This window comes from Scophthalmus maximus, chromosome 21, assembly GCF_022379125.1.
Source record: "Scophthalmus maximus strain ysfricsl-2021 chromosome 21, ASM2237912v1, whole genome shotgun sequence".
NCBI classification, from domain to species: Eukaryota; Metazoa; Chordata; class Actinopteri; order Pleuronectiformes; family Scophthalmidae; genus Scophthalmus; species Scophthalmus maximus.
This window is the reverse complement of record NC_061535.1, coordinates 13,089,481-13,107,676: the sequence shown is the minus strand read 5'-3', so window position 1 is coordinate 13,107,676 and position 18,196 is coordinate 13,089,481. Positions and strand designations below refer to the sequence as shown.

General features: G+C 49.2%; 1 protein-coding gene across 3 annotated transcripts in view; it reads right to left on the bottom strand.

Moving 5' to 3' along the window:
• The window catches only part of LOC118291008 (dipeptidyl aminopeptidase-like protein 6), a 153,191-nt gene that overhangs the window by 62,651 nt on the left and 72,344 nt on the right, over nt 1-18,196 (bottom strand). Inside the window, exon 1 of one of the 3 annotated variants that reach the window (XM_035618859.2) lies at nt 6,349-6,695. The exons of the other annotated variants lie outside the window; for them this stretch is intronic. Coding sequence (XP_035474752.1) covers nt 6,349-6,399 — 51 coding nt within the window. The 5' untranslated portion in view covers nt 6,400-6,695. Of the gene's footprint in view, nt 1-6,348; nt 6,696-18,196 lie in introns of those variants that run through there. 3 annotated transcript variants of the gene reach the window in all.

The following is an 18,196-nucleotide window of genomic DNA, read 5'->3' as shown; positions in this document are numbered from 1 at the left end:
TGACTAGCGCTCGCTCCTCTGAATGTTTTGTCACCGATGTGGCGGCGGCGGCGGCGGCGAGACGACAGCGGGACCCCGAGGGGGCACCTGGCAACTCTCAACGTTTCAATTAGAGGCTCGGTGGAACATGGCGGCTCCTGATCGCCCTTCCCAGCTTCCACAGCTCTGGGCCCCCTAATTACGGCGGGTTGATAAGGCCAGAAAACACCGCTCGGAACGGACTGGAGGCGAGCCGGAGATAAACACGCGCAAGCGAAAACAAGAATACAAAGACGTATTAACTTACACGCTGAACAACGCTTAAGGACACAAACACAGACGTGCGCTGATACACCCTTGACACCCCTTTTTACTCTGCAGTTTAAAAAAAAAAATGGACCTGCAACCACAGGAAATATCTGGATCGGAAAAACACAGAAACACAGAATTTCACCTGACGAGTGGAAAATAAAGTCTTTTAATTCTTGGTGAGTTGCTTCATTCACGGTATGACTACGCAGGTTGACGCAGCAAAGAGCTAAACAGTGTTTAGTGGATCTATGTGCACAGTGTGTGCTGACTCCCAATAGCCTGGAGACACAATTAAAAAACAACAAAGGAAGAAAAAACATATTTTTTTAAACACCTGACAGAAAAAATTGTTGACCTTTTCCTAAATGAGGCGATTTTACATACAGTCTGGAAACTACCGAGAGGATTTGACGAAGCCTGAGACGCGCACACACACCTGATGCCTACCGACTATTAGCGAGACGGGGGATTGTCATGACATTTACTTTGACCGTTCAGCTCCAAACGCTGCATATTTATTGCCGTATTACGTCCCCCGCACTCCCACGCGTTATAAGCCATCCCGGCAAATGGGAACGTTTGAGTCATGACAACAATCATGATGAATCGCTGCCGGCAATCTTGCCTCTAATCTCCACTTCAGACCCCAACACCACGGCTCAATTGTTCATAATTGCCCTTAAGATGAACTATGGCGCAAACATCAGGGGCATCCAATTCTCCCCTGAATCCATCTTTCATTCGCTCTTATCAGTCAAGGGCACTCGGCAAACAGGAGGAATTGCCCTATTATCTATTTGCATTCCAGAAAGTGAATCATCTCATCACTCTTTGCTTTTTTTCCCCCCGAACCTGTTTTGGCCGCGCAGCTCGACTCTCTCATTAAGAAGCGGCTGTGACGAAGAGGTTGCGATATGGCGAGAGGGCAAAGAGCAAAATAGCTTCAGCGTCTGCGATGGCAATGGATGACATACAACGTGACAGCTACCGATTAAACACAGGAGGAACGTGTACGCGAGAAACAAAAAGAATCATAATATAACTCTGATACACGAGGCGCCCAAATTCAACCGGTGTGTTGCCTCAAATAAATATACTCCAGTAAGTCAATCTCGGTCTGAAGCATATAGATTCCAGATGGACCAAATACTCAAATTATGCAGAGATCACCCAAGGAGTTGTGTATTGCCTCATGAATATGAAAAACTGCCTCTTGGGAGGTGGATAAAATAATTTAATTTATTTTTTGCGCTTTACATTTTCAGCATTTTAATGTACACAGACTTTCTTACTCTGAGTGAACAGGTGATGGTCAGCCTCTTATAACCTTATAACATGGGCTGGATGCTAAAGTACTGTGGCTAACACGCTAAGACTTAGTGCTAGCTAGTCGCTATAGAGTGGGGGGGGGACTCTCCAAGTTAGCATTGGTGGTTAGCTTGGTCACTAACGAGACAATTTAAGTTCCATTTCTCCTCTGTGGAGCAGTTTATTCACCTGCAGAGGAGGTTACGAGTACAATTTGAAGGTTTGACACGGCTAACAACCATGTTAGCTACTTCCATTTTGGCCTCCCAAGCGCTGCTCAGAGGTTAGCATCGTTAAGGGAGTTTTTGCGAGTTTGAGAAACTCTTAAGACGAGTCTTCTCAGGCACCGAGCGAGGTCATCTCATCCACGGCAAGACGAAACAATCGTTGGGCAGAAGTCTCATAGTCGCGGGGAGATGACGACATTACTCAAAGCCAAACACAACTACAGAGACCGGGGACGGGCAGACTGTCATGGGACGCCGGACACTGTGAACCTGTTGATCTGTGTAGCGAACCCGGAAGTCTCCTCAACATTGAGCTCTTATTAATAAATACTTCTGCTTAAGACGTCCACGGTTTCCGTCTTCCTGACTCAGCATCCGCCCCATCGATTATCACATTTCGGTTACGATGCCCTTCTGCGTCACCGTCTTGACTTCCTGGCTATTACCAGGATGGGGGACATGTATTTCGGCCCTGGGCATAGCCACTGAGTGCCCCTTTTCATTGCCGCGCACCTCCTGGAGCCCTGCGGACCAGACAGACGGTCTTAGGCATGACAGCGAAGAAAAAACATTCGCATAGTCACAAGTAATGAAAGAGCCAACGGCGTCACAGCTCATGACTCATGTGTGGCTGGAAAGGAACTCGACAGTGACACAGACACACACACACGTCGTGACGTCTGGTTCCACCAAAAGTACAGCGATGAAATCTGTGTTAATCTGGGGCCCCAGCGCAGGCAAGTTGGTGCAGATAAGCACAAAAGCCGAGGCAGGTGCCGCGCAGACGATTCCCCCAATGCCCCGCTGTGTTTTCGTGTGCGAGTTGCCGCTCAACATCTGTGGAAGCACTTATCAGCCGAGCAATTCATCAGAGGCCCACCGAGGCAGCATCTCTGCCACGGCGAGGCGGTGGAAAACATAACACGGCTAACTAGAGCCACTCTTGTTTTTCCTGTGTGCCAATATACCAATATTTTTTCCTGTGTGCCAATATTTCTGGCTTTCGAGGGGGCACCTTCACATTTTACGCTCGGATTTATCAGCTCCTCTGCAGACAGGCACCGTTTCAAGTAAACAACTTTTTTTTTCCCTAGTCAATATTCGACAGGAACACATCCGAGGAAATCTTACTTGAGATCTATATGGCATTAAACACATTAGGGTCGCTACGGAGATGAGAAATAAGTATATAAATGAATAGACACTTGCTATACACCCATGCTTTGGGTCGTCAATGAATCACTTCCTCCTTTGGCCCCTGGGTGACTATCCTCTTTAGCAAAAACACCCACATGCTGCTCTGCTCAGCTGTTTCTCAAGCTGCCACCGTGGACTGATTGGACATTTTTCTATTTGAATCCATCCCCGCGTCTTTTTTGCTGCTCCGATAATACGAAATATCGCAAATTCAACATCAGCAGGGCAGACATCGCTTCTCGGTTCGGCTCTCGCAGTGTCTAAAGTCTCTCTCCCTTCAGCACGTACTACCGGGCTAAGACTTCACAAGTTTGCCAGTCGCACAGAAATTGGGAAAAAAGAAAAGAAAAGAGGGAGGTAACAGGCAGATGATTATGTGATTATGATGTTAGGATGTTAAACGGGCAGCGGGGGCGACATCAAGTTAGGGACACGAAACAGCAAGTTTTACAACACATTTTTTTCATCTTCTGGGAAACTGGGACAGCGTCTGGACTTAATCGCTGCTGTTTAACTTTTCATGAGAATCAAGCAAGCAGAATTTTTATTCCAGCAAGTATTTCCGTGCCACATCTGCAGGTTCCCCCCCCCGCCCTGATAACACTCTCCGTTACATCAACATCTTTGCAATTAGCCAAAGTTGACTCTTCTTTGACTGCGAACAAAGTGCCACTTTAGGTTTCCCCGTCTGTGAAAATGGATTACCGCGCCCGAACGCCAATTTAACCTTTGGCACCGCCAGCCCACCCTCCGCACCGCTGCAGTAATGAGGGTTACGGGCGTGATTCCCCCCCTTGGACTGTGACTGGCTGATTACTGGCGGGGCTGCTGCTATCTCTGGGGAGCTGCCCTCTATCTCCGTCCTCTGTCCCCGGACCGTAAGCCCCCGCCTGCAGACCATCATTCAGGAAGCAACAACAGGTCCTCGTGTAATCACGGTGACTGCGCGTGTGTGCGTGCGTGCGTGTGTGTGTGTGGGCGTACACCAGATGTAATATGTGCGCGCCCCTGTGCATGCATGCATGTCTGCATGCAACATCGCTGATCTTACAACCCGACGCGCTTGAAGCATTTATTCATATTGCTGGAGCTCCACGCCTCAATAAGAATCTACCGACAGCCGCCATTTGTTATCGTTCCCGCATCACCACGTCTCTGATCTCGCCGGTGACTGACAAAAAAGGTTTGGTTTTTCCCGCAGGCGGTACGAATATTTCCAATATCAAGCGACTCGATACAGCGATTACAAGTAAGTGACGCAGTCGAGACCAACGGCTAATAAGCCAAAGTCAGAAGTTCTTGGAGAGGATTGTAAGATTAGGGCCCGCGACAAAAGGCTTAGAAAAGATTAAGTCTTTTATTTGATTAGATAATATAGATAGAATAGATGGAACGTTTCTTATTTATACCATGTGTTGAGCAAAAAAAAAAAAAAAAAAAGCAAAGCGATTATCTGGTTCCAACTGAATTAAATATCTTCAGGTTTGTCTCTCAGACAAAACTAATATTTAGAAGATTTTTGTACAAGCGTTTCTCAGTTTCCTGACTAATGAGACTCACTGATTAACTGGGGGGGTTGAAATTATTACCGCTTCCGTCTCAAAGCCAAAGACATTCAATTTACAGTCACATACAACCAAAAAAAAAACAAGGTGAAGATTCTTTTTGCCGTTTTTGCTCGATAAATCAAAAAAAAATCTATTTTCAATCAATTCATCATTTCACCACGATCCAGTCTCACTTCATCGGCCGCTTCTGTTAATGTCCACGCCGGCACAGCCTGACTGCCCGTGCAGAATATGCAAGGCGGGGCCGGCGGACCTTTGCCTGCCTCCGAGGGCGTGACCAGGAGTCCATGGCTAAATCACAGCTGGGGGGGGGGGGGGGGGGGGGGGGGGGGGGCGACAAATCCAAGTGTGACCTTCTCACCTTTCACGTCATATTTCGCCTTCAGTGCGGCAGCACGCAGGCGGAGGCTGCCTGAAGTTACAGTTTGTGTTTACAGACTCGGAGCAAGGTACGGCGGCGGCGGTGGTGGCGGTGGTGGCGGTATGATTCATGAACTCGACTTGGGAAAAAGGAAAAGGCAGCAAGCGACAGACTGACAGGTCAACGAATGACTCTCAGAGTGTTTGTCTGGTTGAGTTCAAGGTTTGAAAGTGAGATCAAATTGGAGCAAAACATGATGGTGTCAGAAAAGTAGAGACGGTGACGCTACCTTGTTCAGTGCCGGGCGAGAACAAGGCGCTCGGGCGCTTGGCTTTAATGTATTGGAAACGTTTTTAAGAGTTGTGTTTCTTTCTCGTAGCTTCCACAAGACGCCCGACACCAGTGGGGAAACCGTGTGAAGCATTGGCACCGGCTCTCTGCTGCAGGAGGCGTTTGTGTTATTTGTCAACGTTAACAAAGCACAATAAAAAAAAAAGAAATGGGGTCTTTCTTTTTTTTTCCTGAACATGAAACATTGACCCTCAAACAAAAACAAACGCGTGCACTGTTTCCTCTGTTATTAAGGGTGAGTCCGTCAACAGAGGCTCCATCACCACAGACTGGACGGATGGAGCTGGCAAACACAAATTAAAAATTAAAAATTAAAAACCAGTGCAGAGCCACGCAGCCTGCGCCACGCCGACAGGGGAGGGAACTCGAGATTTCCAAAAGATCCCTTTTTATTCCCTTCATCGTGATTCGCAAAGAGTTGACGTGAACAACCGCGGCGGGCACTTGTGCAGGCGCGTACACGGACACACACACACACACACACACACACACACACACACACACAGTCTGATTCCAGAAATAAGTTGACGCCGAACGAACCGAACGGGCCGATTCTGCGCGTCCTGCCGCTGCGAGGTGACGCGCACCGGGCGCAATGTGTTTGGCACAAGTTGCCCCGCGTGCGTAAAGTCAACGAATTGTGACATTAAGGATCGATCACAAACACACACACACACACACTCACACACACACTCGCACACACATGCACACGCGCACACACACACGCGCACACACACACACCCGCGCGCGCACACACACACACACACACACACGTACGCACCCGCGCGCACACACACGTACGCACACGCGCGCAGACACACTCACACTCGCACGCACGCGCACACACACACGCACAGTCGTGATGGACCGACACCGCAGCGCCGGCGAACCACTTCCAAGTGCGCACGTCAATTATTAACCAACCGTTCCTCTCGTTATAACAAGGCGATGATCGGCGGAGTCTTTAACGTGGCAACATGTTGATATTGATACGCGAGGAGCAAGAGTGATGGGGGTGGGGGGGGGGGGGGGCGCTCATCGATACCTGTTCTTGCTGATGAGACGTTTTCGTCGGCGCATCCTTCGCTGTGGTCATGATTCCCCCCGTGAAGCCGAGAGAAGCTGCTGCTGGTTCCCCGGCCAGAGGAGGAGGAGGAGGGGGTGGAGGGGGGGAAAAAAGGATTGGCAAATACTGAAAGATAAATACACCGGCTGATGCAGCGGCAGCAGCAGCGGCAGCAGCACCGGGAAGCTGCAGCAGCGAGGAGCCGGTTGGCACCAGAAGAAGGAGGAGGAGGAAAAAAAGAAAAGAAAAAAACCCGGTGCACGGTGTATATTCACGGCGCCTGCAGGCTGCGGCCAAGGTGTGAAATAACAAGATCCACAGTGGAAGAGAGGAGGAGGAGACAGCGGAGAGAGAGAGAGGAGGGAGGAGAGAGAGAGAGAGAGAGAGAGAGACACGCACGCTCGATGCGGGATTGTGCGTGAGCTGTTCAATATGCCACAGACGCACACGCGCGCCCGCGTGGTTTCCAAGTCAGCTGTACTTGGAGGTTAAGTGTTGCAGAGTGGATATCAATTAAAAAACATGCACATTGGAAAATTAAGTGCTGGGACTTTAATGTTTAATGAAGTCACGAGCAATGTAGGCTGATTAAATATGCATTTGCAGAGCAGAAGGGCATTCTAACACTCACCAACATAAATCATGGAGCTATGGATATAAATGACAACAAAACTAAAACCCTCAGCCATATTTATTGTCATTTATCGCAGAAATAAAATCCCACCGCTAAAGAAGCTGGTAGACGTTGGACGATTTTCCTGCAGCATCACAGTTTCTGTATCACACGACTTTCTCGCTGTAATAATAAAAGAGAGACGACACAAAAAAGCTCCGCCGCGCCGAGCTGGAGCATTAGTAGTGGAGCTGAAAGTCTAAGTGGCTTTAGTGTACCGTAACCGGATTAAACGTTGCATACTCGCAGAGCGGCGGCAGGCGGCAGACGTAACAACACAGGGAGTCGATGATGAAAATGTTTGAAATGAAGTTTTAAAAAAAGGCACGAGCGGCCGAGCCAAATTGCGACGAGGCCGTCGCAATAAAGTGCAGCTTTTAATGAAGTCCGGTCAATATGAGGGTTTTGCAAACGGCATCTCGGGCCCACGAGTTGCTTAAAAAAGTAATCTGATCAAAATTTGAGCGATCGGATTGGATCAAATCTGGCTTCTTCAAAAGAGAAATCAGATTACATCATGAAATCAAGTCTTGGATTGGGGTCTGGATCAAAACTTTTAATAAGGACTTTAATAAAAATCAGGATTGTCCCGATCCTTCAGGGACAAAATGGTTAAAAAAAACATGTCAACTAATACAACATATTAGTTACAGTTACATGCTGCACTTGATTTAGTGCAGTCAAAATGTAGATCACATAGACATGAGGAACATATGCCTATCGATTATACGACTATGCGAGATTATACGTCGAATACCGGAGGTTGACCCGGGTCGTCGAGCGCGAGAGAGGAAACACCTGAAGCGATGGGTTGCGGCACAATAAAGTGTCCCCCGTCGGTCGCTCGGTCGGTTGCGGTTTGCGACTTTACCACCAGGTGCCGCCAGAAGAGCACAAAAATTACACACCGGGGGCTTCAGGCGCCGAATTGCACGCTTGCTTTTGCGGCGGGCAGTGCGTGTGGCGCGTTTGCCGCGGAAGAACGAGGTCGGATGAGGGGTGTGACTGTTCAAATCGGAACCCGGAAAATGGAAAACAGAGATCTTTTGGCGTTGTCGCTGTTTCCTGTCTCTTGAAATAAAGTGACTCCATGCTTGCCTTCTACCTTCTGTCGCCTTTCATTGTGATAAGTGACTTTCAGAGCACCGATAATCCTGAGACGTGGTAACCTGCGAGAGCGGACGCCTCGCCCCGATCTGCTCCGACGTTAATTAATACCTCAGTCTCTCCGGTTTTGACTCTTCGCATTGCGCCGATTGTAACCGAATGTGCCCCCGCCGCTGTTAATTAAAAAATCCGGTGGCAGCCGGAGTTACCTCGGGAGTCCCAAACGGACGCCATTGCATTGTTGCGTCGTGCGAACCGGCCGGCGGCGCGACGGGCAGGAAACGGCCGGAGCTTCACCATCTCCAGCGGCTCGCTGCCGTAGTAGAGACTCCGCAAGGCCGCGTTAAATAAGTCCCCCGCTCTATACATCCGATCCAGTGGTTGTCAAGACGCTAAATACAATAAAAGAAAGTTGTCAAAATTCAAAGGGGCTTTGTGTCCTCCGAGGACCATCAAGGGTCCGTCGAGGAGAAAATTCCTCTTCGTCCATTCAACAGTTGTTGGTATTGTTTAATTCAGGGCCAAAGTGGAGGACTTAAAACTCCATCGATAAAAGCATCTTGTATTTCAAAAGCTATCACGTTGACAGTAGATCTGCAGCGACAACGGAAACAGGGCCGTGTTGCTTCATGGTCTGTTTGTGGGCAAATGCTTCTGAAGAAACTGACTCCTCTGCTCCTTGGAAATGTTTAACTTGCAAAGTTCTGAGTGGATGAAACCTTGGCGTCGTGATTCTTGGCCAAAGCTTCGGCCACCAAACCCTAAAATCGGTTCTGCTTGTGAGGCAGGGGGAAAGGAGCGAAAGCCCACCCGGCGTTCGCAGGCCCCCCCCCCCAACAAAAAACCACATCGACTGAGAAACGACTTCTCAGCGGCCAATCAATCAGCCCCCAAATCTAATGACATCCACTCTGGGGCCAAAGCACCCATTGGCTGAGGACGGATGCCGTGTGGTCGTGGCAGTGCGGCCCGCCACGAGAGAGAGAGAGAGAGAGAGAGAGAGAGAGAGAGAGAACACAATAACCGGCGTAATGTGGCCGCGTTACAGACCCCTCGCCTCTGATGTTGACGGATGGACGAGCGGCGGCGGCGGCGGCGATGAATGCACCTGAGGGGGGGCGGCTCTGTTTAAATACACATTCCTGGGGGAAATAAAGTCAGGAACCGATTGAGTGACGGGGCCAACCGGCACGAAAACAAATGGAGGCGCCGCCGCAGCCAACCGGCTCGCGTCCGCCCTCGTGGTTTCGCTGCCAACCCGATGAGCTGGAAGCGCTTCGGCCTCATTACAAGACGCCCGCATGATCAATACACGCCGCGATCCCGGCGCTGAAGCATCGGTTCATGGCCCCTCGCAATTAACAGACGCGCGATCACGGCCACTGGGTGACGACGGATGAGCGGATGGGAATAATTTGCCGTTGTTTAAAAGAGGCATCTACTGTACGATTAGCCCTGATGGATTTGCAGTGTATAGCGTTTGCACTCGCTCGAATACCTTCCGTCAGATGTAATGAGTGTTCTCCGAGAAAGGGGTCCGGTGCGTTTTCAAAAACAAGCACAGATCAAATTATTACAAGTCGAAAACCCAACCGAGTGGAAGCTTGAGAAAAATGAGGTGGTGCTCCTCCGATCAGTGGGACGAGGTGAAGAGAGAAGTGCCGCTCGTCCTGAACCCAACAGCGACCACGAAAAAAGAAATGAGTTGCGCAGATTGATCTCTGTTTCACTTCCCTTTAAATTTACTTTTACTGTAGAGGCGCAAAGTCAAAGTCAGTGCGAGGCTTGACGTTCACGCCAAAGCAAACAGTTGTTTTCCTCGAGCGCCCGGGCTGTTGCTGTTGCTGCGGCGTTTAACCGAGACGTTCGGAGACTCCAAAGCGCCAAATCCCCGTCAACACCACCGGGTGCGAGGGGGGGGGGGGGGGGTCGTGCACGTCACATGGAAGTCTGGTGTGCTCTATGATTTAAGTCTCTCGTCGCAAGACGCTCGGAACTTCGGAAAAACAAACAACCGCAGCCGGGTGGAAGTTAGAACCATGAGGCCGACTTAAAAATAAAAAAAAAGCTCGATTAACATTTTAAACCGAGTAGAGAACGTGTCATTGTGTTTGTGTTTCTGCGCCCACATGAATAAAAAACGGCTCCTTGTTTGGTTTCAGGTTTATGCGGGCATCTGTCCACATCCAGGTCGTGCGTCCCAACACGCCCACCGCTGACGGAAATGGAAACCAAAACAATGAAGAAAATAATAAAAGAAAAAAAAGCATATTTTTCTGAGTCACGGCCAGAACATATCCTGTCACTGCAGACGGCCACAGCCATCTATCAGCGTTACATTAATCCCCTCCCCCCCCCCGAAATCAGACCTTACTATGCATTACCATGCAAGTAGAAGAAGAAGAGAATGAATCCGACCCAGAAGAGACGCACGTCATGGTGTAAGTTATCGTTGCCTATGAAGCGTTTACATCTGATGATGAAACACGCCGACGGAGTCCAGTGAAGTCCAATGAGTCCGACCTCTACAAGTTTCCTTGAACTCATGGCGTTTTTCCACTGAGGTCAAGGAATAGTGGAGAGGTTAAGACGACAGGAAGTGACGATCCCAATCCAACGATCGAGGACGGATAAGTGACCGGCTCTGGCGCTGACACGGAGCCGACTGTGCGATTCCCGGGCAGGCGGTCGTATGAACAACGGTCGGGGGGGGGGGGGCACTTTGGGCCCAGGTGTGACTCATCGGCCTTCACGCCGCTCGGCCGTGAAATGTCAAAAAAGGTTCCGGATTCCAACAGCCGCGCCTTCTTCCAGGCACCGAGATGATGATGATGATGATGATGATGATGATGATGATGATGATGAGCATGTCTGCGGCGGCGAATGAGTTTTCAGCCTTATTAGCATACTCAGGGCTCAAGGACGCGAGATGAAGAGACCGCCCGGGTCGTCCCGCATCGCTCCATCTTCACTGTTGGTTTCTGTCTCCCGGATGTGCTACTCCTCCGCGGTGTCGGTCGTGACACAGTGAACAACCTGCAGTGTAAACTCTCCCTCAGTTTTTCTTTTCATGTTTATCAAATCGCGCTCGCTTTCACCCTCGCGTTTTCTCCCAGAGCCGATGAAGTCTGACGACATATTCTTAACAGGTGTCGCACGGACATCGTCGTCGTTGCTGTTTTAAAGGCTCTGTTGTCATGACGACAGCGGTTGCTTGCCTGCACTCGATGAGGGGGGGGGGGTTTGCGGCCGGCTTTTGTATTTTGTATTTCATAAAACCGATCTGACCGTGGAAAGTAGCCATGACACTAAGTCACATTTTATTCGATAGGAGGACAAGTGATGCATCACTCCTTCAACGACAAACACTTCCTGCTAAAAGGTTCGCCTACTATAACACATTTTCAGGTAAAAGGACCCCCCCCCCCCCCCCTCCTCAAACTGGTCCCAGACACCATTGAAAGCCTGGCTGTGCTGAAATATAGATTCATGTAGCACCACTTAACGGACGACCGTGATGGTGCATTTCCACCGACACACCCTGGACTGACTCCTTTCACCGAGACCGGCGAAACCGAAAGGGGGAAAAAAAAACGCCGGCGCTCAATGGGGCCTTTCTTTTCCCCCTTTGCAGAAGATGGTGAGTACTGAAGCCCCGCGGAAATGATCTCGAATGGGCATCAAATGATTTGAGGGTCCCCGGGATTATGATGATATGATATGGATGGAAAGAATTCCTTCTCGTACGACGGTCGATTAATAATAACACTTCTTTTTTTTGTCTTTATTGCAGGGTTGAACAGTTTCGCAACAGGTGAATGGGACAACTTTGATTTTAACTTTACATCAGTTTACATCACTTCCCCAGCCTTGGAATAAATGTCCTCAGTTACTTTTCAAACACCGAAAGCTATAATTTCTTTTGAATATCTTGTGCTGCCTTACGAGTGTGTTTCTGGAGATCTAACGGAACGTGCCCCTGTAATTTTCTCTAAAGTCAAGAGGGACCTTCTTTTTCCCGACGATGCAGTAATTGAGCAGCCACGAGAAAGCGAAGCAAAGAAAGGACAACGCGACTCTCTCTCTCTCTCTCTCTCGAGCGAACATCTTCAATGAACACGCCGTTCTGAATCAGATATTGATGGAATGATAATGTGCCTTCCTCGCAGGGAAGCCAAATTAAAGTGTAACACACGTTCGGAGAACAGTGACTTTCATTTTCTGCTTTTAATTTTCAAATAATAACTTTCTCTCCCAGCAAAACTAACCACAGGCAGCCTGGAATCAGCAGCCGCACTAATTCAAACAGGTCGCGAGATGATTAAGTAAAGAAGGGGAGCAGAAACATTACAAGACACATCACCGCTGCACCAAATTATGCTTTTCTCTCTCTCCCTCTCTCTCTGTTTTCCCTGCCAGATTTTCCTCTAATTGCTTTCACTGCTTTTGAAAAAGCCGGATAATTGCTCCTCTACAAAAAAACCCTAAACAAATAGTAGAATTAAAAAACTTGCTGTCACCGGTCATGACACACACAGATGTAGGCAGCCGGCTGCATCGCCGACCAGGAAATGTCGGGAACAGACAAAAAGACAATAGACAACGTGCCTCTTCATTACGTGCAGCCGGTCCAGCGCTGCGACCATTAAAAGCTCATTTGACAAAAAGCCACCAAACGGAGCGGTCCGGCGGTTTCCCTGTCGCGCCTGCACGAGGAATGGAAGTGCGGGCTGCAAAATGGAGACAGCAGCAGCGGCGTCTCTAAGATTCTGTAACGCTCAAAAATATGTCTCGCGGTCTTAACGGTTGTAAGAGCGACCCAATGTTAAAGGACCCCCTCCAGTCACGTTTCAAAAGTACATAGAAATAATCTGCTATGCCTAATATTTTGTTTTACATTGTTTACCCCCCAAAAGTTTTTTAAGTAACCCTCTGAAATGGGGCTGGAAACTGTCCGCTCTCTCTGTCCCTCATTGAGGAATTCTGAGACTGTGAATATTCATGATATGCAAATAACACAGGCCCCGCCCACCAGAGCTGCTCGCGTTAGTTTGACCGGTGGGAGAATCTGCGCAACGACGACGGCCATAAAACTTTCACCAACTGCTAATGCTAACGCTAACTCTCTGCTGACACCTGCCGTCCTCTCGTGGATCCTAACTGTCTGCCGACACACCTTCCGTCCGCTCGTGGAGGCTAAATGCTAACGCTAACCGCCTGCCGACACACCTGCCGTCCGCTCGTGGAGGCTAAATGCTAACGCTAACCGCCTGCCGACACACCTGCCGTCCGCTCGTGGACACGCTGCCTCTGCTGCGCTGGAAGTTTCAGGTTTCTTCGCCTCACATTTGCATAATTGAGCGATTGTTTTTTTTTTCTGTATTTGTGACGTACCAAATCTAGCTTTGCCCAGGATCCGTTTGACTTTCAGCGACACAGAAATCTCCTCCTCCAGGACGGGAATGTGAAAAAAAAACCTCTATATTTGCTCAGATACAAGTTCCTGTGGTCAATGTCAGACATTTGAGACTTATTTGAGTGGAGTGGGACTTTAAACTGCAACTTCAACGTTCCTGCTTCCTTGAGGCCTCGTACAGAGAAACGGTGCGAAGCTAAGAAATGCAAAAGACCATCAAATTTAAAAAAGCATAGAGATGATACTCTCTTTCCATGAGAAGTCATCTGTATTATCCACAACTACACGCCGGCTGAGCCGGAGCTGCCGGGGCGCGTTCGCTAACCTCGGTCTCTGGGGGCCGTGATAAATCATAAGTCGGGGGAACATTTGTCACGGTGGACCGCATGTCCTTTGATCGCACCCTCTCTCGGCCTCTCTCTCTCTCTCTCCCGACTCCCTCCTTCAACCTCCACGGTCGTTTTTTTCATTTCCTCCGCAGGAAAAAAAAAAAAAGGGTTGCTTGGTTGTGACTTTGTCACCGCGAGAGCCTCGGTGCCGTGTGTTAGCCGTGGCCCTTGGGGGTTTGTTAATGGTGCCAAGCAGCGCATGGTGGCTCTGAGATATAGAAGCGGAGGAGCTTGGCTTGGGGTTTGCTCGCTCGCTCCCTCCCTCCCTCCCCGCCTATAGCCACGAGGAGAAAAGACGCTTACAATGCAAGGTGTCTGACAGGTAGCACACGGGCGCCACAGGGGAAATTTGTATACTTTATGGACACACACACACACACACACACACACTGAAGAGGTGTGCGGCGAAGAGACAAACACCAAAAAAAGTGCGATTCAGTGGGTCTTGAAGATGAGGGGGTGGGATGGGCGAGGGGGTAACGGCGTAATTGCATCTTCTTTTTACAGGCGCCGGTGCGCGTATTCTACTTGACACGTCCCTCCGAGAGGCGCCGCTGACGGAACGCCGCCCCTCGCCGTGATATATACCGCAGGAGCCTCGTTATTTCACCTCAAAAATAATGCAGCGGAGCAACAAAGGGAGAGGAAGAAGATGAGAGAGGGTCTGAAAGCAAAGCAGGCGAACAGATGTCTGCCCCGCCAGCCGCCGAAGGCAAGAGTCAAAAACAGATATATATATATATATACATATACCTGAATTTATAAAGTCAATGACTAAGCGTGGAGCTCTTTGACCACGGGACGACTCGGCCCCTACATCACACGCTGATTGAAGAGGTAATTATAGAAGCAGGAGTCTTCCAGACAACCCGCGCGGCTGCGGCGTTCTTTTATTTGAGCATGAGGTGAGGATGATTTGAAATATTAAAGGCCAGATTGCCAGCAGGGGGACGCTTCCCCTCGAAGCGGGCAATAATACAAGTCATTAAAAACTTCTCGTCTCCTAAGACAGAAGATAAGACGAGGCGAGCAACCTCGACGGCGGAGATTCGTTATCGAATTCGCCTCTTTCCGATTCGAGCCGCCCGAAGGCCGCCGGCGTCACGGCACAGACGTGGATTTTTTTGATTAACAAGGACTCTGCCTGAATGGGGGTTGATTATGACGCGCAGGTTGTAGAGAATGTGTGCGCGCAGGCAGGCATTTTCAAAAACATACATCTTTCCCTACGACGACAGAGGAGTCTGAACTGAAACGACCGGCGAACGCGAAGAGAGAATAATTTCACAAGGACATAGAAATAAAGTCAAGACGCCTCAAAGACACTGAGTGTGCATGTCTTACCAATTCCCTGTTGCCTGATGATTGTTTTGTCAAGGTCATGGAGGTCAATGGTTGCAGCTGTTATAAGACTAATATATTTATTTTTTGGGTCAACAGAAGTGAAGTTTCAAAATCAGTGTTTTGCCCATTGACCGAACATAAAAATGGACGTATGGTCACCAGGTCCTGAAACCTGCATTCTCACGAATGACCAGCAGAGGGCGACTCCTCCTATAGGAGTCGTCTTCGATACAGCGCGATAGACAGCTGGTATCGTCCAATGGGAGCCCCACCCCCTCGCACCTCCAAATATGGTTACTTCTGGTCTCTAAGAACCAACATGGCGGCGGTGAAAATGCGAAACTCGAGGCTTCAAGGCGGCAGCCCACAAACCCATCGCGGTGGGTTGCCACTTAGGTTTTGCCCCATTTATGGACTACTGTGTTTTTGAATCATAGCTCACATCTGATTTTTAAAACCTTTAAATGGACTATATTGGTAAATGGACTATATTTATACAGCGCTTTTGTAGTCATATAGTCCACTCAAAGCTCTTTACAGGAAAGCGCTTTGAGTGGACCATATGACTATAGTCCACTCAAAGCTTTCGAGACTTTTTTTATTGTCTCTATGATTCATACACATTCATACACTGCCGGAAGAGACGCCACAGGCAATTTAGGGCCAAAGTGTCGTGCCCAAGGACACATCGGCACGCGGCCACCTTCAGGGTTGGTGGACGAACGGCTCCACCTCCTGAGCCGCAGCCACCCAATGTGGACCACGTGCGCACTCATAGAAGTGGAGTTACATCCAGGTAACTTCCTGTTTGTCCCTCATGTCATCACTAAATAAGAGAGTGCCAGTGTTTCTCGATGGTGCTACGCCGCCAGCTCCTCGCGCACACGCGCCCCCCTTTCAAACGTCCCGTCTCGTCCACAGACGTTTTTCCCACGGTTTTATTTCTGATGTGGAAAAACAACGACCGGGGGAAGTCGATGTGAGCGTAAAAATGGAGTTCACTATTGTGTACTACTGAGATGGACTCCAATATGGATAACTCGCGCACTCTTCTTCCGATCTGTTCCCGTGTTCTTTTTGTAAATAAGGATTCAACGCCGCAGGCCGAGAATTTCCCGAAGCCCTTTCTTTCCTGGCAGCTCTCGCTGCGCCGCGTCGGGGAGGTTGACGGAGTGACGCGGCGCGGTTCACACATCACAGTCTGGCAGGTCTGAGCTTTCAGGGGGGACGAAGAAGTAAAAAAAAAAGATGGAAAAGTGACGGTCATAAATCAGAAACCAGTATTTTTACAAAAAAACGAAACGACACCTGCAGCTGCACACGGACGCCTCCGCCCGCCCGTCGCCTGCGAGAGTGACGGCGTCGGAAAATGACACAATGCGCCGCGTGCGTCGGCGAGCGAGGTGTGCTCCGGCGTGGGAGGTGGGAGGAGACGGGGGGAGAGGGGGGGGAGGGGTGTTGTCTGGACTCAGCCTGTCGAATCGAAGGGGAAATCAAAACAGCTCATGGTCGGCTGATCAGAGTGTCAATGAGGACCCGCGGGACCCGGCCGCCTCCTGCCGAGCAGAAACCCAAGCTGCCGGAGTGAAGACGTGGGCGTCCGGGGAGGACGGACGAGCCTTCACATGCAGTAAACGCTTTTCCATCCACATTACAGGGCAACGGCTGGGTTTTTCTATTTGTCGAGAGGAGGGGGGGGGTAAAAAAGATTAAGCTATCCTTGTGTTTCATTCATCACACGCAAGGCTTCAGAATTTGACGTCTGCCGCCGCCACTGCTCATACGCCATCGTGCAATTTCTCTCTCTCTCTCTCCCTCCCTCTCTCTCTCTCTCTCTCTCTCTATCTCTCTCTCTCTCTCCCCCAACCACCCCCCCCCCCCCTCCCTCCAAACAATGATTGAAATCTAGACTACTGTGAGTATCCGGGCTTTATTGCCGCCGTTCCCGCAATGGAATTAACAGTCAAATAAATCCCCATTCACCGTCTCACCCGACACCTCGTCTCGCAAATCCAGAGGGGGAAGAGGAGCCGGAGGGAGACCGGCGGGCTCGACGGTAACGAGGAGGAGTTCCACCGTGAAATACGCAAAACAGGAGGCTCTCAGCTAATGGGCCAAACAGACACAGGCCACTGAGCTGGCGCCTCTGTGTGGAGAGACAGTTCCTCCTTCACGTTGTAAAGTCAATAGAATGACAATGAAAGGAGACGCTAAACAACTACAACCTGATCTAAAATGAGATTTTAAATAACTACAAAATACTAGAAATTAATAAAAAACAGACGAGGGAAAGATAAAACTTGACATCACCCGAGAAATTATGCAAAACTCCTGATGTGAAACAACTACAAAGAGGTGTTTAAAACCTACCAAATGATATTATTCACATGATATGAATGGGCATAAAACCAAATAGAACCATTGGACGGTGCAGTCGTGTAATACCGGCTCAAGTGGCAGCGATGTCGTAAGTAGCGTCAAGTCAGAGATGAGAGCGAAATAAAAAATATATTCTTAAAAATGAATACAAGGACACAATAAACGACGACAAACAGAAACAAAATAATAATATAGACTCATTAAACAGCTACACGTGTTTCTGTGGTTCTCCTGCGTGGGAGAGGTTCACGTCTGTGGCCAGAAATTCCATCTGAGGAAATATGGCATCCACTCACGGAGGGACGAAAATACTGTTGGACGTAAGAGAGAACAACAACAACAACAACAACAAATCATTGAAGCAATTGTGAAAATTTCAATAGGGCAGCTATGATGCTGTCATCATGAAAAACAAAAAGAGGATAATCATCCTTTGCAAGTGGAGCTAAATAAAGATTGGAGGAAGGAATTATCTGCCAAATTCTGCTTTGGTTGATTCAGTGACAGTGCTGACGCAGG